At 49.7% G+C, this 20,747-nt stretch overlaps 1 protein-coding gene and 1 non-coding gene across 2 annotated transcripts; both read left to right on the top strand.

Moving 5' to 3' along the window:
- The first annotated feature begins 550 nt into the window (after positions 1-550).
- Positions 551-20,488, top strand: IL22RA1 (interleukin 22 receptor subunit alpha 1). Its single transcript, XM_044237439.1, has 7 exons — positions 551-661; positions 4,854-4,986; positions 5,912-6,090; positions 7,710-7,885; positions 13,465-13,603; positions 17,560-17,681; positions 18,585-20,488. The coding sequence occupies exons 1-7, from the start codon at positions 619-621 to the stop codon at positions 19,533-19,535; spliced, it is 1,743 nt and encodes a 580-aa protein (XP_044093374.1). The 5' UTR covers positions 551-618; the 3' UTR covers positions 19,536-20,488.
- LOC122901650 lies at positions 3,207-3,315 on the top strand. Its single transcript, XR_006383639.1, has one exon. It is a non-coding gene; the product is annotated as a U4atac minor spliceosomal RNA (small nuclear RNA).
- Positions 20,489-20,747: the final 259 nt, after the last annotated feature.

Raw genomic sequence — 20,747 nt, 5'->3', positions numbered from 1 at the left:
CCGTAGGCCATCATCCCACATGGGGAAACTGCTTTGCTATGAGGCACAAGGAGGAACAGCAAACATCCTCCATCTCCTGCCAGAACAAAGCCAGGCAGCCACAGCTTTTCCTTTGCTAACAAGGAACATTCTGGAATGTATTTTCTGTGCCCTTGCCTGCTCCAGTTATTGTCCTCAGGAAAAATTCCTAACAATAATAACACAGGGACAAAAGTCACATGCATCTTGCCGGTTTTTGAAACACAGCGTCAAGTTTTTGCCCTTTTTTTTTTTTTTTTTTTTTTTTTTGCCTCTGAGCTTCCTGATAAAGCACTGAAGAGTCTTGGGTAGAATCAGTCACCAGACCAGATAAACGAGCTGGCCTGTCACTGTTACTGTCTTCTGCATGTAGGAAGGGGAACTCCCTTGGGTCCTGCCCAGGACTTGGAATTCCGAAGCACACAGACCAGACACCTTTGTACCTCGCTCCCCCTGCTCAGGCCCCACCTCCCCCTCCTTTCCCCGCCCCTGTGGCGTGGCCAGGTGGAGCCCAGTGCTGCCGAGGCGGCAAAGCCTCTCAGCCCTCCATCTGGCCTCAGCCCAGAGCCAAGGCCAAAAGAGGGCTCTGAGCCCGGCCCCATGAGGACGCTACTGACCATCCTGGCCGCGGGATCCCTGGCTGGTGAGTGCCCATTGCCCTGTGGTCAGAACTCCCCCGACACCCAAGACGGTTAACCAGGGTTCCATACACACACACACACACACACACACACACAGCTCCAGACAGCCAGTTTCAGTTTCTCCACCAGCCCTTCCCTGGGGGACAAGCTTCCCCGGAGAACTGGGGAACACCTCAGGGTATTGGGGAGGATGAGAGGGTCCCTCAGATCTGGCTTCTTCCAGAGACTCAACTAACTTGAGGTTGAGGACTTGGGGAGGCAGCCAACTGTCAGAACTGAGGTGCCGGAAGCCCTCACCTCGGTGGATGGAGAATTGGCTTGAGGGAGGCAGACATCCTTGGACCCCTGGAATAATTCTGATAGCTATACCATCCCTTCTTCTGCTTCTGGTCGACACTGGCCCAACAAGGGCAAGGGGGAGAAGGACAGATGGGCAAAACTTGACGGCGCCCTTTTTTCTCTCCACCACCCGTGGGGGCCTCTTCTGACCCCTCATACTAGATTTAAAAGAGCATCAACTGGGGCACCTGGGTGGCTCAGTCGGTTAAGCGTCTGCCTTCAGCTCAGGTCATGATTATAGGGTCCTGGAATTGAGCCCCATGTCTGCTCTCCACTCAGCAGGGAGTCTGCTTCTCCCTTTGCCCCTTCCTCCACTTGTGCTCACTTTTGCTCTCTCAAATACATAAATAAAAATCTTTAAAATAAATAAATAAATAAAAGAGCATTAACTCTAGGAAACAAACTGAGGGGTGCTGGCGGGAAGGTGAGTGGGGGATGGGGTAAGTGTGGGGGATGGGCATAAATGAGGGCACTTGAAGTAATGAGCACTGGGTATTATATGCAGCTGATGAGTCACTAAATTCTGCTGCTGCATTAAAAGATCTTAAAAACATCAGGGCCCTTTTGAAAACAGGACAAAAGCACAGAGTTTTCAAATCCAATAAAATGGCTTTCTTGATTTAACACTGTAGAGAATTTTCAGACAGATACATGAGATCCCAGATTGGCTCTCTGCTCCCCAAGACGTTTAATAAAATCTGGGGAACTTTCTCAGGAAGTGAACGTATTGTCTGAAGAGTGGGGAGAGCTGGCCCTTGCAAGGTCCCTTCTAGCTCAAGGGTAGGATGAAGACCATAGGGGCCAGAGCTTCCCAGCCCTCTCTGCTGCTTGTCCTTTTTGTCAGCTGGTGGGATCTCAGTGTTCCCCGCTGCTGTCTGGGTCCTTCAAGTCTGTTCCACTCCGGCATCCAGTGCATTGGCATTCCCAACGCACTGGGCCCTTGATGAGTGAGGAAGACTCGCTGTATTCCCCCAAAGACTCCATTCTGGTTGGAAATCTTAGAGGCTCTGGATCCTTGTGGATGGGGACCAAGGGGAAGCAACCTTAGGAGTTGTTACAAAACGAGAAGGTTCTCCTCAGATCTCCACTGCCCTGGCATTCTCAGGCTGATTAGAAAATATTTTGGATTATTTTTGTTTGTTTTTCCTTATTTTCCTAACTTGTTGGCATAAAATTGTTTATCCAAATGAATGTGGAAACTTTCTTTCATAGAAGCTACCAGTCTGTCAGTTTCTAGACAACACATGTGTCCCTAAGGATTTCACAATGTAGACTTTCACCCAGGAAGTACAGAAACAACGCAGGCTGAGGAATACATGATAGCTTGGGGCAGGGGGAGAATGGGCAGGGCAGGAGAGGGAGAAATCTCTCTCTCTTTTTTTTTTAAAGAATTTATTTGTTTCTTAGAGAGAGAACGCTTAAGCTCATGGGGCAGGGGGACAGAGGGAGAAAGAGAATCCGAATCGGATTCTGCACCGAGCGCAGAACCCGACGCAGGGCTTGATCCCATGACACTGAGATCATGAACTGAGTCGAAATCAAGAGCCAGATGCTTAACCAACTGAGCCACCCACGCGCCCCAAGGGAGAGATCTTGTTAGCCCTCAATGCCCCCCTAAAGAAGAGTCTAGCCAAGGTTCACCTACTCCATTTCTGGAAGCCAACTTCAGTCCCCTCTTAGAAAATGATGCCAACCTCTTCCAGCCTGGGCCCCTTACCTCCTGAGCATGTTCCAGCCCCACCCACCAGGCTCCCCCACCACAACTAGCCCTCCAGGATACTGACCCCAACCAGCAACCTTCCCAGTGCTGCCCCTACCCCACCACTTAGCGGTAGTTAAGCCCAGCCCCAGATAGACCCTAGCCTTCTCTCAAATCCCACCCTCCCTCTCTCCTGCCCTAATTTTATCACCCCCACTGGAAGCCACCATTCAGTTCTGACCTCAGGTGGACTCTCTCCCTCATCTTAAGACAGAGCCCTGAATCCAGAGCAGACCCCAATTCTGCCCAGACTCCAAACCAAACAAGAAGTCAGCCACACTTCAGGGCTCAGTAGCATAGCCATCACTTTGGCTAGAGGCAGTAAGACATGTCCTCCCCCTGTCCCTATGCCCTGTTCTGGGAGTTCCAGGAAACCTGAAACACAAATGTTTCTATAGCTGTTGGGGCTGACCAGCTTAGACTCAAAGCGGAATGTGGCCTTAGATTTAACCATCCTTTTCTTGGGGTTGCGTTACTGTCCAATGAACGTCTAGTGAGGACAGTACTGCTAACGCCTGAACAACACACCCGCATCAACTAGATTTAACCAGTGGATACACAGCAGGGTTGGGCTGTCCAAACACTCTTCACCCATCCCCAGGGGCCTCCTAAGCCCATGGACCCCTCTTGCGAGATATTGTATGTAGGCTTGGAGTGGGAAGTAAATAATGAACCGCTCCCTTACACCTTGGCCCTGTTGGTGGTCATGATTATGTCCGAGGTGGAGCGAGGCAAACACACATCAAAGACACATATGCACTCAAGGCCCCAAGGCCTTGACGCAACTGGGGACCCAACCAGGTCCGCACCTGCTTATTTCCCACCCCAGCCACCCAGGCCCTTCTGAGCATGCTCAGAGCCAACTGCCGGCTCTGGCCGCCATTTTCCTGCAACCCCTCTTCCTTTCCACAGACCACGCTGGGAAGGCTGAGAGAATAGTTTCATAAGTGAAGTCTCTCATTTATAGTTCAAGATCGCTACATGGGCAGTGGCCCCTCCCTTCTGGCTCCGTCAGCCTCCCTCCCGCTGTGCTCTGTCTTCCTCCCTGGGCAGGATGGGCAGGGACTGGTTCAGCCCACAGAGAGGCAGGAGCTCACAAACGTCCTCTCCAGCCTTGCTTGGAATTACTGACTCGGAGAAAGTCATTCTTTGGTGTTTCATTGAAGGGTCAATGTGTAGTTGAGCGTCTTTCCAGTATCCCGTGGGTGAGGGCGCCCGCCTCAGGTGTGCTCAGAAGGGAAGGACAGACAACCCCAGGTGTGGTCAGGGGCGTGGAGTAGACGCAGCGCTCACGCGAGACCGGCGGGAACACAGGGGGACACAGGGGCTGCAGCCGCTCTGGAAGAGTGTGAAGCTCTGGGCAGTTCTTCACAGAGTCAGACAGAAGTACCGTCTGAAAGGGAGTTCCACTCTGAGCTCTACACCTGGCAGAACCGAAAACATAGGGCTACTTAAAAACTTGCACATGAACGTTTACGGCAGCATTGTTCCTAATAGCCGAAAAAGTAGAAACAGCCCCAGTGTCCCTCAGCTGATGAACGGATAAACAAATTGCGGAATAGCCACACAGCGGGGTACTATTCAGTCATGAAAAGGAAGTAAGGGCTGACGCATGCTACATGAAGAAATCTCGAAAACAAAAAAGGAGCCAGACAGAAAAGACACTTTTCATATAAATAGTCTAAAAAGTGCAGAATAAAAAGATCCGTAGACCCAGAAAGCAGCCTAATGGTTGTTTTCAGGCTGGGGGGGAGGGAAAGAAGAGAGACGGACTCCTAATGGACACAAGGGTCCTTTTTAGGGTGATGACAATGGTCTGGAATTAGATAGTGGTAATGGTTTCATGGCTTCGTGAATATTCAGAAATATACGTGCATTTCAGAAACCCCTGAAATGCAAGCTTTAAAATGGTGAGTTTTATGGGCTGTGAATTATAGCTCAATAAAAATGTTAAAAAGAAGCGAAGGAGGACAGAGATGGTCAGCCCCAGAGTCCCTGGTGGGTGCTGGTCCTGCCCTCCTCGTCGGAGGACTTGCTGACGGGCTGGGGACAGGATTGTCGTGCCCATCTGCTCACCCTGCTCCCACTTCCCACAGCTCACACTGCTGAGAACACCTCAGATCTTCTTCAGCACGTAAAATTCCAGTCCAGCAACTTCGAAAACATCCTGACGTGGGACAGCGGTCTGGAGAGCGCCCCAGACTTGGTCTACAGCGTGGAGTATAAAACGTAGGCTTCCCTCTCCGCACAACCTCTTCGGATTCTGCTCTGAAGCCAATCAGTCCAAGAAAATCCCCCTCTGCCCTATGTTTCCCTTCTCCCCACCCCCGCCACCCCCGGAATGATGGGACACAGCCCGAACCAGACCCTGCCAGACAGAGCTTTGCTCCTTTGTGGTTTCTTTTGCAAAGGAAGGATAAAATAATGGTTAAAAGGACAGGTTCTGGAGTCAGACTGCCCAGGCTTACCTGCCAGCTCTGGCCTTTATAACCTGGGGCAATGCGGTAATCTCGCCAAGCCTCAGTTTCCCCGCCTGTAAAGTAAGCCTAGCAAGAGGATTTCCATCATAGGATCGTCAGGTAGATTAAACAAGATAGGCATGAGGGCTTGTGCCTGGCAGGTAATGAAATTGTTTTGTTGTTATCCGGGAGACTAGGTCAACAAAGAGTCGTGTCCACCCCCTCAAACCCATGCCCCTCCTCCTTCTCGTCTCCCTTCCTACACAGAGGAGGAGGTTGGCATGGGCTTAGGGGTCTGCAAACCTGGGTTCCATCGCTGATCCTGCCATTTTGTCCTGTGGCAAGTCACTTCCCAGCCCCAGTTCCCTCATCCATAAAACAGGGATAAAAGTGCCTGCCTCAAAGGCTTATGGTAATGATGAGCCCAAAATGTGAATTCAGACTGGCTGGGTTCAAATCCACACCAGTCCCAATTTTACCTCTTTAAACCTCAACGTCCTTATTCGAAAAGGAGGGAGAACCATGTCTGAACCTCACGGGATCATTGTGAGGACTAACAGATCAGTCACAGAAGGGGCCTGGGACACAGAATGTGCTAAGTAAATATTAGATATCATTATCATTATTAATAAACCGCAGGCCTGGTGCCAGGTCCAATCATTCAAGGTGTGCTCCGGCCCCTCCCGTGCCTACAGGTATGGGGAGAGAAAGTGGCTGGTGAAGGAGGGCTGCCAGCGGATCACCCGGAAATTCTGCAACCTGACTATGGAGACGGGCAACTTCATGGAACCCTACTACGCCCGGGTAACTGCCACCAGCGCGGGAGGCCGGTCAGTCACCAAGATGACCGACCGGTTCACCTCGCTGCAACAGAGTGAGTTGGCATCCCTCACTGCAGGGGAGGGGCGGGGGGAGGCCCCAAAGGGCAGGAGACAGTTTGAGATGTGGCTTTTAGGGAAGGTTGTCCCAACTAGAGAGCATCTGTGCACAGTCAGCCGTCTTTCTCCAGCTCCATCCTGGCCTCCCAAGGTCAGATCACCTTCCTCTGGCCTCTCGACTCTAGCCAAGGGCTCCTAACTCAGTGCCCTACTCTGGCCCTGACTCTTCTAATCCTTAATCTTGGTCCGGGCTTCCACATCACCTCCTAAGTAGGCATCCCCACTCTCAGCCCCAACGACCTCAGTTCACTATGTCACCCCCTGCTACTCTCTGTCATGGTCAGCTGTATGTTGTCTTCAGAGCTCCCATCCCCATCTGCAGAGATGGCATCTGCCTGCCTGTATCCCACCTGCCTCTGAAGCAGTGGAATCCCACGTTCTCGGTCCTTCACGTAGGGTCTGGCATGGAGCAGGGCCCACAACATAACTGATGAATGAATGAATATGAGTCACCAAACTCCCCACGCAAATTGAGAAAGGAAGTGGTGTTCACTAAGGAACTTCACAGCCAGGTGGCTTTCCAAGAAAAGAAAAAAGAAAATTAAACAAGTTATTTTTTTTTCTTAGCTTATTCAATTAATACATATTTGTCGTAGAAAATCTGGAAAATATAGAAATGCACAAAGAAAAAAGAAAGAAGCCCAAAATAACGTGAACACATCACCATAGCTGCTAACAACAGTCTCTACTCTTTGGTGACCTGGTTGGTTGGGGGGTTTTCATACAATGCCCCTCAGGAACATTCGCCCATGTCGTTAAGCACTTTTCCGCAACCTGATGTTTCACGGCTGCAAAATGATCTGTTCTGTGGAGGTTATCTTAATTTATGTCCCCAATTCCCTTTTTGAGGACTTTAACTCAGTTTTTCAATTTTGTAAGCAAAACTGAAGTGAACATCCTTCTAGCTCCAATATCCTCCATCTTGGAGATCAACACGCCCTTGAGGGAATTTTATAAATTCACTTCAAGGGGAATACGGCTCATGAATCCCCAAAATCAAGTCAAATTTTTGTATAGGTACATTTTGGGGGAAAGAAGATCCATATCATTCATCAAATTCCTAAGAGGGTCTATAAACCAGTAAAGGTTATTTGGTTATTTGGAAGATCACATCTTGAGAGAGATTGAAGTCTCAGACCTGGCCTTTGAGACCAAATCAATAATGTGGGGTCCCCGAACATTACTTAGTTTATGCTGCTGAACCATCAGTCCCCAAAGCTATCATTGCCAATAGACCAAGGGAAAGGGTGCTCTGGGCTGACTCAAGGTAGGGATTGTGGAGGCAGGGACAGGGGCATGGCTAATCTAGGAGGCCAGTGCCTCTCTCCCTGGGTTCTTCCCTTCTGGGTACCCCTTTGCCAGCCTAAACCCAAACACCTGTTGCTAGAAGCACTTTTCTCGCCTATTTGTCTAGCTGCTATTTTCAGAAGCATAGCTGGGGTTGGGGTGGGCAGAGAGGGGAGGCAGTCAGTCATGTCCCCTGGTCCAGGGCAACCTCAGAAACTCCTGGCTAATTCCAGCCTTTTCTTTTTGTTTTTCTCTCTCCCTTTTCCAGCTACCATCAAGCCACCCGATGTGACCTGTATCCCCAAGGTGAGATCCATCCAGATGATCATCCATCCCACCTCCACACCTATCCGAGCAGGGGATGGCCACCAGCTCACCCTGGAGGACATCTTCCCTGACCTGTTCTACCGTTTAGAGCTCCAGGTCAACCACACCTACCAAATGGTAAATATATATGTGTCTCTGGTCCATCCCTCCCTGGGAACTCATTTCTCCGTCAATCAGATATGCATGGCTTCAAGTAGAAAGGAGATGTTTTATATAAATTAACATTTTCCAAAACACAGCCCTCCCTCTTGTAGATCTCACAGGTAAGATCCTGCTAAAGTCTCTGACAAGTCCTGCAAAGCCAAGACTCCGGTGTCGTTTCATTGAATACAACTTCTCTCAAATTTCTTGACCAGAGAAACTCCTTTTATTTTGCATAATTTTTTAACTTTTTTTTTCTAATGCCTTATAATATTCTGGAGAGCAACCTCTACTCACATCTTCAGATGTCCACTTTGGAAAATGCTGAAATCTATTTCTACTGTTGCAGTTCTTTTTGCTGGTTCTCCTCCATTAGCAGGAACTAGATACAGGCAGGGTCTTAAGATTACCAACAATGAAAATTGGAAGGCAGGGGCATAAATGATCAAATAATAGATGAGGTATTTCTTTTGTATCCAGAACACATGTATTTTCTCCTTAGCATGTGCCAGGGTCCATAATTCCATTGAATGAATATCCCCAAGAGATTTATAATCTAGTAGATTATAATCTAGTAGATGGGAAAGGAGTTAAATAAGACTTTAAATAGCTATAGATAGAGGAAAATAAAGATTTGTGTGCAGTGGAGCAGGGGCAGGGAGGTGGGAGGGGAGATGGCAGCCCAAAGGTTCTGGAAAAACTTCCAGAAAAACTTTCTGGTGCCAATACCAACTTTTGAGGCAGTCAGTAATACACGCTTACTCTATCATTTATCCCTCACCACAACCCTGTGAGGTAGGGGCTACCTTCTCCGTCTTCTGAATGAGACAGCAGAGGCTCAGAGAGGTTAAGGCACTTGCTCAAGATTGGTCAGCAAATGATAGCTTAGTCAAAATTCAGATCCAGCATGGTCCACAGCCCACATTTTTCCCTCCCTGCCCTAGACTGCCCCACCAGGATAGGAGAGAAAGAAGCAGGAAAACTTAAAAGCTTCCTGGAAAGCACAAAACTGCCCTGCCTGGCTGGAGCATGGAGACATGCAGACCAGTTTCTCAAAACCTGGCCCCAAATGGCATCAGAATCTCCAGCAATATTTATTTAAAATGCAGGGGCCTGGGCCTTCCTCTAGTCTACTCAATGCAATTCTGCAACAGGACCTCTAGGGTCTGAGTTTTTAGCTGGCAGCTGGAGTGCTTCTTACCTACCCTGACGCTGGAGACCTGGTGTAGGGGAGGCAAGGGAGGTAAGCCTGGGAGGACAGGCTGGGAGGTAGAGGTCTGGGGTGGTGGACAGAGGAAGTTCTATCTGTGACAGTAGTCAGGGGAGCAACTAGAGATTACTGAGCAGGACAAGACCTTATCACACTACCTATTAGTAAATATTTGGGCTGCAGTGAATATCTTACTGACAACTTAATTCAGTTTGTGGTCAGAGAACACACTCGGCTTGTTTGCGGCTCTTCTTTATGGTGCAGCATCTGGCCCATTTGGTGAGCGTTTCACGTGCACCTGGAAAGAATGTGTGTCTTGCAATTGTCTGGCGGAGCGCTCTGTAAATATCCGTTCCATAAAGGTGGCTAATCATGTGACTCGGGTCTTCTGTGTCTTTCCTGATTTGGAGAAGACCTATCATTCTTTTCATTGCTGAGAGTTAAAAATCTCCAGCTAGCGGGGCTGCCTGGGTGGCTCAGTGGGTTAAGCCTCTGCCTTCAGCTCAGGTCATGATCTCAGGGTCATGGGATAGAGTCCCGCATCGGGCTCTCTGGTAGGCAGGGAGCCTGCTTCCTCCTCTCTCTCTCGTTCTCTCTCTCTGCTTGCCTCTCTGCCTACTTGTGATCTCTCTCTGTCAAATAAATAAAATCTTAAAAAAGAAAACTCCAGCTGGCACTGCAGATTGGTCTCTTTTCCCCCTAATTCTGTGCAGACTTGCTTCATGCCTTTTGAAACACTGTTCTTGAACACATGCACGTTTCTGATTGTTACAGCCTCCTGAAAAATCGACCCTTTTATCGTAACGAAATGTCCGCTTGTTATATGAATACCTGTGATTCATAGAGTCACTCTAGCCTCTCACATTCTCAATCTGACTGGTGCGTCTTTTTTTTTTTTTTAAAGATTCTATTTATTTATTTATTTATTTATTTGAGAGAGAGAGCGCACAAGCAGTGGGGGAGGGCAGAAGAAGAGGGAGAAGCAGGCTTCCTGCAGAGCAGGGAGCCCGGTGTGGGGCTCGATCCCAGGACCCTGAGATCATGACCTGAGCCAAAGGCAAATGCTTAACCCACTGAGCCACCCAGGTGCCCCTGCCGGCCATATCTTTTTTCCTCCCTGTATTGTCGCTCTAACTGTGTCTTATATTTAAAGTGTATCTCTTGAAGACAGCATTCTGACATCTCTGCCCTTTTTTATTTTGAAATATAACTCACATCCCACAAAATTCTCCATGGTGTGACCATCACCGCTAACTCTTTTTATGCTATTAAACTGTTTTCAAGTGCTCTGACTCCTCTCTCAACTCCAATCTGTTATTAAGACCATTCAAATAGGATTTTTATTTAGATATTATATTTTTCAGTTCTAACGTTCCCAATTTTCATGGTTTCTACCTTCTAGTGAGATTTCCAAGTCATTTTCCTTCCTAAGCACAAATTCCTTCACTTCCTTGAGCATATTTATACTATTTATACTATTACTAGTATACTATACTATACTATATATACTATGTACTATACTATATATATACTATATACTATATTTATACTATATATACTATATACTATATCTATACTATTACAAGTATACTATACTATATATACTATATACTATACTAATTATACCATATATTATATATACTATATACTATATATAAACTACTACTAGTATATTATACTATACTATATATATAGTATATACTATGTATGCTATATTTATGCTACTACTAGTATACTATACTAGTATATATTTATACTAGCTGCTAGGATATCATTGTCTGGGAGTGCCTGGGTGGCTCAGTCAGTTAAGCAGTTAAGCATCTGCTTTTGTCTCAGGTCATGATCTATGGTCCTGGGATCAAGCGCCCTCATCAGGCTCCCTGCTCCCTCTCCCTTTGCCATTCCTTCTGCCCATGCCCCTGCTTGCACTTTCTCAATCTTGTTTTCTCTCAAATAAATAAATAAAACCTTAAAAACAGAGAGAGAAAAAATTATTGTGTGCTAATTCCAATACTTTGGTCATCTTGGAGTAGGTCACCATTAATTGTCTTCTCTCCTGAGTGTGGATTATGTTTTCTCTTACTTTGCATGTCTAACAATTTTGGAATGTAGCCTGGGTATTGTGAATGGTATAGTTGAGGGACTCTGGATTCTGTTCTATTCCTCTGAAGATTATTGATTTGTTTTGTTTTATTTTGTTTTAGCAGGTAATTTGGCTGAACTTCAAACTCCAAAATCTCGGTCCCATTCTTTCACTTTTACCTGGGCTTCTTGGAGTTTACCCTACTTGTTTTAGGGGCCAGGCCAGGCTGGGATCTGGGCCAATTTTATACTTAGAACTTGGGCCTCCCTCTCTATGGATCTCTCCTATCTACGGTCTCTCGCCTCACTTTTTAGCTGTTAGAATTGCCCAGAACTCTGTCTTCTTACTTTTCAAACCAGTAAGATTATAAGGTTTCTATTTAGGTTTAAACCTTCCCACAAGGTGAAGGCCTGCTTTCAAGCTAAAAGATGTGAAATTCACCCAATGACTTTCCCTACCTCCTTTCTCCAATATCTGCCTGCTTTTGCTTATTCTCCAGGGCTGACAGGTGGTTTTTATTGTGGCCAGAGTTTATAGTTGTTGCTTTAGGGAGGGTTGATCCAAAGAAGCTATAAATTACTGGGAGCAGAAAAAAGAGAGATCAAATGTGAAAATGAAAGAGAGATCAGGGTAGAAAGTTAGGGCCCACTGTAATAGTAGGGGCTGGAAATCACTGGGCCTGAAGCAGGCCAGAGGCAGTACAACATCTGGGAAAGGAGGAATTTGGGGCCATAGCAACTCTGCTGGATTGTGTCACATGATCTTTAATGTGTGCCCTTTCAACCATATCAGTGACACAAAACAATAAGTCATGAAATCTATTTCTGTACTTCACCCACTTACATCACCCTCGAAAAATAAAAATAAAAATAACCCTAAACCCTGGCTTCCATGTGCCCAGAAAGGTAAGATGTACCTAAAATGCAAAAAAACAAAGAAGAAAATTCTTAGTTTTTGAACGTCCAAGAGCACAACTCCTGGCCCTTTAAAGGAAGGTTTATGGGTCACTTAAGGCCAATTAGATAGAAGAGATGTGAAGGGGGCTTTGCCAGAAATGGCTTCAAGTTCTGGGCCTTGAATACTGGAACAAGATAGATGCTATGAATAGAGCTAGGGAATCACACACAGGTGCAGGTTTGAGGTTTGGGAGGGGGCGGGACCCAGACTTCTAGAAGACATCAGCACGTTTGGACATGCTGAGTTAGACATGCCTGCAGGGTGCCATCCAGCAGTGAGCTCGAAGTGCATGTCCAACCTGACAGCTCTTGCTAAGTTTGGGAGTTTTCTACACATTGGTGATCTCAGGAGCCATGCAGCCAGATAAGATCACTCAGTGAAAGAGTAAGTGGAGAGAGAAAAAACTGGATGAAGAGTAAATTGTGCAGAACAACAGAATTGAGGCACTGAGATCTAAGAGAGAAGTAGGATGAGTACCAGCATGATGGAACAAGGCAGCCAAGGGAGAAGTTCAAGGTCAAGAGGTTAGAGACACACCAGAAGGTGAGAATTAAAAAAAAAAAAAAAAATACAGCACCAGCAGGAGGAGCAACTGCAAAGGAGCAAAGGAGCAAGGGCTCTTCAACGGGCAAGATGCAGCAGGAACAATGGGTGGTCGGCATTTGTGGAGCCTATAGGCCAGGTGGGCCATAGAGAGAGAGAAGTGGACAGGGAGACAGGGACCGGGGTTTTATCTCATGATATGGGCCAAATCATCAAAAGACTTAAATAGGGGAGCATTGGAATTAGCATTGAAGTGATAATATTCTTTTAGAAATATCACTTTGGCACTTGGATGCATATGGAGGTGGACGGGGGCAAAACCAGAGACCGGTGACCAGTGAGGAAGCCACTGCTGGAGTCCAGACTCAAGATGGTGAGGCCCAGTTAAGGCAGAAGTGATGAGGAAGGCAAGAGAGGGATGGATAGTCAGGGTTTTTTGATGTTTGATAAAGAAGGAAGAGGAGGAGAAGAGCTAGAAGAAGGAGGGATAATGATGTTGGCGGTGATGGTGGTAGTTATGGTGATGGTGGTAGTTATGGTGATGGTGGTAGTTATGGTGATGATGGTGATGGTAATGGCACAGAAGGTAGGGAAATAGAAACAGAGCATTATGGACTGACCCACCAGTTTTTGGTTTGGGTAGCTGGTGGCACCATTGTATTGAGCACAGTGACCCAGGCAGACGTGTGTGCAGGCTGACTTGGGCTCCAAGTGGAGACTGATGACTAGGAGGAGTCACTCTGGGTTCTCTGTCTAATTCAGCACCTTGGAGGGAAGCAGAGAGACTACGAGTTCACTGGCCTGACCCCTGACACAGAGTTCCTTGGGACCACCATGATTTTTGTTCCAAACTGGTCCAAAGAGAGCGCCCCCTACGTGTGCCGAGTGAAGACCTTGCCAGGTAAGTTCAGCGGAAACCAGAGGGAGGCGGGACTCCTGAATTCAATGTCTGCCCTATGCTCTCTTTCCCTGTAACCCAGATGAGGTTTGGCAGTGTTCACACAACTGCAGGATTATTACTGTGTTACCAAATTCAGTCTTCGTTAATCCGTCATTGAGTTAGCTGATGGGTTATCATTAAACACGTTTAATCCCCGCCCTCCAGCCCACTGGGTTTCCTGTCCCTGGCCAGCTTTCTGTGTACCCTGGCAGAACAAATTTGCTTAATATTAACCCAGGTGAGATATCCTAGGAAATAATCTGCAGAAGGGAAAGCAGAGAAAAGTTCCCTCAGTATCTTCCAAAGTCAAAGAGTAGTAATAGTGAGGAGAACTAGCATTTTTTTTCTTTTTTTTTTTTTTTTAAGATCTTATTCATTTATTTGAGACAGAGAGAGGGAGAAAGCACAGAAGGAGAAGGAGAAGCAGATTCCCCACCTAGCAGAGAGCCCAATGTGGAGCTCGATTCCAGGACCCCAAGATCACGACCTGAGCCTAAGGCAGGCACTTAACCGACTGAGCCCCCCAGGCACCCCGAGAACTAACATTTCTGCAAGGCTAACGAGGAACCAGGAACCTGGTTAACAAGGTTAACAAGGCTAACCAGGGACCAGGAACCACTAAGTGCAATCCTTATGAACCAGTAACAAGACGGCTGTGATTATTGCTTTGTTTTACTGAGGGAGCCGAGGTTCAGAGTGGTTAAGTAACTTGCCCAAGGACATGCAGGTGGCGAAGGATAGAACTAGGCTGAATCAGGAGCACCACGGCACTACCGTCGAAATCGTTTTGAGCCATCGGCTCAGGGAGATGGTGCCCCATGCTCCTTTCCTCTAGCACACTGAAACTCGACTCTCACCGTTAAGCAGCATATGATATTTTTATTAGCGTTCATGTTCACAGAGATAGAAATGTTGTAATGCTCAGAGCTACAGGTTTAGAGATGAAAGTGATAGTAGTGGGTCGGGTGGATTTGGAAAAAAGAGTCTCCTCCTTAGTCATCAGCTTCAGAGTAATGAGGTCAGTAGGCGATTTCAGTTCTGATGAACAGAGACGGGGTGCCTGCTAGAGGCAGAGTCCTAGGGTCAAGTGCTGCTTGGTAGAATCGTCATCGCATAGGTTCTGGTCCCTGGTATTGTTCAGAAACTCAACGCAACAGTCGCTCCAAGAGCTCACAAGAGACTGACTTCTGCAGCCGAGTCCAGTACATGAATTTTCAGGGGAAGAGGTGCCGGGTAGAGCAGCCAGCACTGGCCACTTGCACGAGGCATGCTCTTCCTGGGGAAAGCGCCACCGGAGACCAGAATAGAAATTGGCAAGAGCAGAACTGGAAAAGGAAACTGACTTTGCAGGCACCACGCTGGGAGCCTGTATATGATTTGTGAACCTCTCCCCTGGAGGAACCAGAAAAATCTTGCCCATTCCTGACCCCGCCTGTCCCCCAACCCTGCTTTCTGACAACATGAAGACCACTCCATGCTTATCCTTTTGTTCTTACGTGATCTAGCTCTTGATGTGATACTTTTTTTTTCCCCTAAGACCATAGCTGCTTTCATATAAATCACATTTCTTATTGGCTAGTTCTTGCTGACATAGAGAAGACACATCATCCTTAAAAATAAACTATGTGAATAACAGTTCCTACCATTTATTAAGTACCCACTCCATTGCCAGACACTGTGTTAAATGTTCCACATATATTGTCCCATTGAATTTTTATCAGAACCCTGCAGGTTGGGTAGCTTCTTCCCCAAGAGGAGGAAGTCTGGCTCAGAGAGGCTGAAAGGCTCACCAGTAACCACACAGCTGGTCAGTGAAGCCAGTTAGTCCATCTGATCTTGAATCCGCACCTTGCGATTTTGTTCACAGCTAGACCTCTCTACCGCACATTTATTCCTCTTATTTCCACTTCAGAATGATATATCCTGCCCTGGACTCCATAGCCTGTGGTCTGTTCTTATGCCCGGAGTCCAGAATTCCCACTTTCCCTCTTGGGATGTCTGTCTACTCCTAGACATGTCACGGAGTAACATCCCAGTATCTTGAAACTGGAAAGGACTCTCACCCCGTATCCAGTTCTTACAGATTAGGCAACGAAGGCATCCTTGTGCAGTGCCTGTGAGGAGAGCTTTGTAGGTGTATACGACAAGCCTGGTTCCCACGGGTAGCTGTGTGACCTTGGTCAAGTCACTCAGCCTCTGACTCTCAGCTTCATCATCCCTAAGAAGAGAGCATCTCTGGCCCTCTCTGTTTGGTGGGATATCATAGGTAAAGCACACCACACAGTGCAAACAGTTGAGAGCTCCATAACTACTGGCTACTCTTTTTAATACAGAATCGACCAGAGAGGGTCGTGCAGCAGAGAGAAGGCTTCTCAGCCTACGGTGGCTGAACCAGATCTCTAACACCACACACTCCAGAGCTGTTTCCTTTACTTCTTCCTGCCTTCCCATGGCTGAAATGGCACATGGGAGGAGTCCGAGTCCCCGTCCTACCCCGCCAGAGCAGCACTGGTTTTCCCATACCATTAGGCATGTCACGTAGAGACTTTCTGGCTGTGTCTTCTCCCTGGAGTAGCAATGGGAGTGTTATGTGACAGGGGACAGGACGTCACTGAAGTGAGAAGTTGACCCAGGGAGGCCCAAGCCTCATGGGCTGGGAAGGAGCGGGAAGTGGAAGCTCCAGCAATTCCCAGGGTTCACAGCGATTGCCAAGGTCACTGGCAGCTCGTGACCAACACCCCACGCCGAAGTCACCAGAAGGAATGAAAGGAGGGTGGCCTGGAGAGTCCAAACCCCTGGAGAACACAAGTCACTAGTTTTAACAAAAACCCAACTATAGCTTCCTCACCCCACGCCCCCGACCCGTCCCACGGGGGCAGGAAGCGTGTCACACCAAGAACCGGCTGTGGCCATCCCGAAGATGCGGGACCACAGGGAGAAGGCTCCACACTGAAGCCCTCAGTCGTCCTTCTGCTTCCCCTTAAGAAAGGGTGGTGCTTCCCCAGGCTCCCTCCAGAGCAAGGTCTTCCCTAACACCTGCCCCCCACCCTGTACCTCTGCAGCGGGGTGAGGAGGGCAGGCCCCTCCCATTGCCACGGCCTCCTTCCAGGGGGTTCTGCCTCTGCCCAGAGCCCCCTGCAGGGAGGCCACGCTGACCTCAGACCCAGGCAAAAGAGGACTATTTAGAAAGCTCCACTCTGGCCTTCCTCTGGTCATGGCCTTCCCCACAAGATGAAGAGGAGTCTGAAGGTCAAAATGCACAGGTCCCACTAGAGCCTGTGACCTCCCTTCTAGGCCACACTCTGGGTTCCTGGAACCCTGAGATCCCCTGAACAAATGCCCTGAGCCTCTGTCCAGTCTAACGGATCTGTTCCTTGCATCCCTCCTCCAGGGAGGAGATCCTCTGTGGATATGCAGAACCTCAGCCCAAAGGGCGGCCAACAGGCAGCTCCGTATTGAGGGGAATGGATGAACTTGGCCGTGTGGGCAGAGGAGTCCACATCCACGTGCATGAGACCTCTGGCAGGGAGGGATGGGGCTGAGGTGGGCCAGGGGGCCATGGCAGGCTCTCCCTGTTCGCAATTCAGCACAGGACCCCAAGGAGTCCAAGAATTCAAAACTCAAACCTGGCTTTCCAGGTTGTGATCAAAAGTGTATTTGTCAGGGCAGGAGAATACACATATGTTCCTGAGTATAGAATACAATTTATAAATTCTGCGTATTTAGACATCTAGTACGCGGCCCTCTCCTCGTGCTCCTGACCTAGCCCCGCACACCCTTGGGGCAGGAGAGGCCTTCCCAAGCCTGGCCAGAGAGGGCAGGGTGGAAAAGCACCCAGCCCCCAGCATTCACACAGGACCGGGCCCAGACCAGTCCCTGGCCTCAGTCTCCCTGCTCTGGCCCCTGTGCTCTCCCAGATCGGACGTGGACGTACTCCCTCTCGGGCACCATCCTCTTCTCCATGGGCTTCGTCGTCGCGGGGCTCTGTTACCTGACCTACAGATACGTCTCCAAGCCGCCTCCGCCTCCCAACTCCCTGGTGAGCACCTGGGGCAAAAGAGGTCCCGGGGTGGGAAGGGGGGCAGATCCCCAAACCAGCAGACGACACAGGCCCAGGGACCCCTGGCTCTCCCTCAAGGGCAGGAATAAGCACACAGGGCAGAAAATTAGGCCTCATTTCTCCTCTCCAACCTAAAGTTGGTGAAGACATGGCCCAGCAGGGTGTATTGGAGAAGAGTGGGTGATCAGAACTAGCGGGCTTGGAGTAGAAACCCACTTGTCTTGAAAGCACCCCGCGTCAGGCAGGGAACGTGGGACCTGGGAGAGCTTCTACCTCTGTGAGGGACTGAGGGGACCCTGTGTGGACTAAGCTCCATATGAAGCACCCAAGTCCCACTGGCAGCCCCAGTATGGCGGCACACGCTGGCTCTCTGCTGAAGTAGCAGGTCAGCTGCCGCAGAGGCCCGGTCTGACAGGTCTGGGGCTCCAGGAGCTGGTTCTTGGTTATCATGTGAGGGACAGGGGAGCCTGAGGGCATTTCGCTCAATGTCAAAGCCCACATGAGCTATCTCCTGTAGAACTCTTCCGGCCTCCCCTTGTCTGCTGTCCTTTCACAACTGGGCCCTTCCATCAAGCTTTTAGGGACCCGTGAGTGAGGAGCTGTGTGGGCCACCACCTTGAGAGTATACCCCAAGGCAACCTCCAATCTGAGTCTCCTACTTCCTAGATCATTAGAAGGGATGGCCTCCTCCTTCAGGGAGGCCCAGAACTTAGAGGAGTCTCTGGAAAACCAACCGGATGTGCAGCATGTGCATTTTGAAAAGTCCCCCCAGGGGACTACCCCATCCCCCCCTTGCCTCCCCATGGAGGACCCAACCACCCGTGGTCCCTCAGGGATCTTAGAACACAGCCTAATGGGTGGACTGTTGTTGTCCCCACACAGAACGTCCAGCGAGTACTAACCTTCCAGCCTCTGCGGTTCATCCAGGAACACGTGCTGATCCCCGTCTTTGACCTGAGCAGCCCCAGCAGTCTGGCCCAGCCCGTCCAGTACTCCCAAGTCAAGGTCTCTGGGCCCAGGGAGCCCCCAGGAGCCCCACCACGGCACAGTGTGTCTGAGATCGCCTATCTTGGGCAGCCAGACGTCTCCATTCTCCGGGCCTCTGGAGTGCCACCTCAGCAGACGCTCTCCTCACTGTCCTACGCACCCCAGGCGGCCCCTGAAGTCAAGCCCCCGTCCTATGCGCCCCAAGTAATCCCCGAAGCTAAAACTCCATGCTACGCTGCACAGGCCATGGCTGAGGTTCAGCCTCCCTCCTACACCCCTCAGACCGCTCCAGACCGCTGGCCTTCCTATGGGACCTGCGGGGAAGGCTCTGGCAGAGACTCCCCACCCATGACACCCTCTAGTCCCCAACACCGCAGGACTAAAGGTCAGCTCCAGAAAAAGGCACCAGCTGGAACCCATATCCCAGATGACCTTTCTCTGCAAGGGGTGACCTCCTTGGATATAAAGGACCCCCAAGAAGCAAATTTCTTCCACCAGCCTCTGGGAGCTCACACGGACAGAGAACCTGACCCCAGGATACTACATAGAGGGGAACCGGGGACACCATCATACCTAAAGGGCCAGCTCCCCCTTCTCGCCTCTGTCCAGATCGAGGGCCACCCGGTCTCCCTCCCTTTGCACACTCCTTCCCTCCCATGTTCCCCCACAGACCAGGAACCAAGTCCCTGGAGCCTGTTGGAGTCCCTCGTGTGTCCCAAGGACGAGGGTCCTGAGTCTGGGATGGAGGCCCAGAGGCCAGCCTCTCAGGCCTTAGACCTGGAGCCACCCACAGAACTGGACTCTCTCTTTAGAGACCTGGCCCTGACCGTGCAGTGGGAGGCCTGATCAGAGAGCAGGGCAGGTCGGGGCTTCCTCCTTGTCCCCACCCAAGCTCACATCGTCAGCCATCACACCCACCCCCAACCTTGCCATGTGCTCTGCAGCCTTCCCTCAGGGGAATTCTCTTGAAAGAACCAGAGGAAAGAGGGACTCGGGGCCCCTGCCACGGCTGAGCGAGGTGTCCGAGCAAAGCGGCATGATAAGGACTCCGGCCAGAGGATTCTGAGTGTGCAGCACATGCAGATGGGCTCCGCGGGGCAGGAGGGGACCATCAGAGTGCTGAGTGTTAATGCACGGAGACCTCACGGAGATACAGCGCCGCCGGCTCCTAAGAGGCTGGACACGAAGTTCTCCACCCCACTCCCAGCCAGTTTCATAAGCTAGTTCGACAGAAAGTGAGATCTCTACCTCCTCCTGAGAAACGGAGCCCGGAAAGGACACCCCACAGCAGGCTGGGCCAAACCAGAACTTGGCCCATGATAGCATGATGGCAAGACTCCAGGGAGGGGTGCAGCCTGGGGCTCAGTCCCCACCAAGCTGCTGTTGAAAATCCGCTGTCTCAACCTGGCTCCTCTGCCAGAGGCTCTACCCCAGGGGAAAATCAGGTCTGCCCGTGAGGGAGAACACACGGGCCTTTCCAGCCTGCAGAAGCTGTAGACCCTCTCCGGAGAGCAGGACTGGTAAGGAATGGGGCTGGGGGGGCACACGGCCCCCAAGAAAAAGTACGCACTTCAAGACTTTGAAAACTCAGCCTTGGGTTCAGCTCATCTGGGTTCAAATTTCCACCTTACCACTTAGCAGCTGTATGACTTCAAGCAAATGAATCACTGCTCAAAACCTCAGTTTCTTCAACTGTAAAATGGGGATCGTAAGACCGACTCCACGGGGTTGTGGTGAGGATGACGTTAACAATGTCTATAAAGTACTTCATGGGGCCTGGCCTATGGGCAGTGCCCAATCAATGTAGCTACGTTCCCTTGTGATTTTTTGTAATCGGGCCGCACAGTGAGTGAGCCACTCCCCCAGCTCAGGGTGGCTTCACATGGGGCATTTTCTCGTGGGCTCAAATTATCCTGATTTTCTCAGGATTGCTTGAGGCCAGGCCAGAGGGGCTAGACTACCTGGGGGAGGTGGAAGGACGGCAGGGCCTTCTGGAAACAGGGTTCAAAGACAAATGGAGCCTTCTCTCTGAGGTTGCAGGGGGAAGTTGTTTGGGAG

This window comes from Neovison vison, chromosome 2 (genome assembly GCF_020171115.1).
Source record: "Neovison vison isolate M4711 chromosome 2, ASM_NN_V1, whole genome shotgun sequence".
In the NCBI taxonomy this organism is placed as follows: domain Eukaryota; kingdom Metazoa; phylum Chordata; class Mammalia; order Carnivora; family Mustelidae; genus Neogale; species Neogale vison.
Note: the sequence above shows the minus strand (reverse complement) of the source record. Positions and strands in the feature narration are given on the sequence as shown.

What these genes read in the sequence shown, in the direction of transcription:
- IL22RA1 (XM_044237439.1), top strand. Translation starts at nt 619, where the DNA reads ATGAGGACGCTACTGACCATCCTGGCCGCGGGATCCCTGGCTG. An exon ending in GTTCACCTCGCTGCAACAGA is followed by an intron (nt 6,091 to 7,709) that starts GTGAGTTGGCAT and finishes TCCCTTTTCCAG; the next exon opens with CTACCATCAAGCCACCCGAT. An exon ending in CTCCGCCTCCCAACTCCCTG is followed by an intron (nt 17,682 to 18,584) that starts GTGAGCACCTGG and finishes GTCCCCACACAG; the next exon opens with AACGTCCAGCGAGTACTAAC.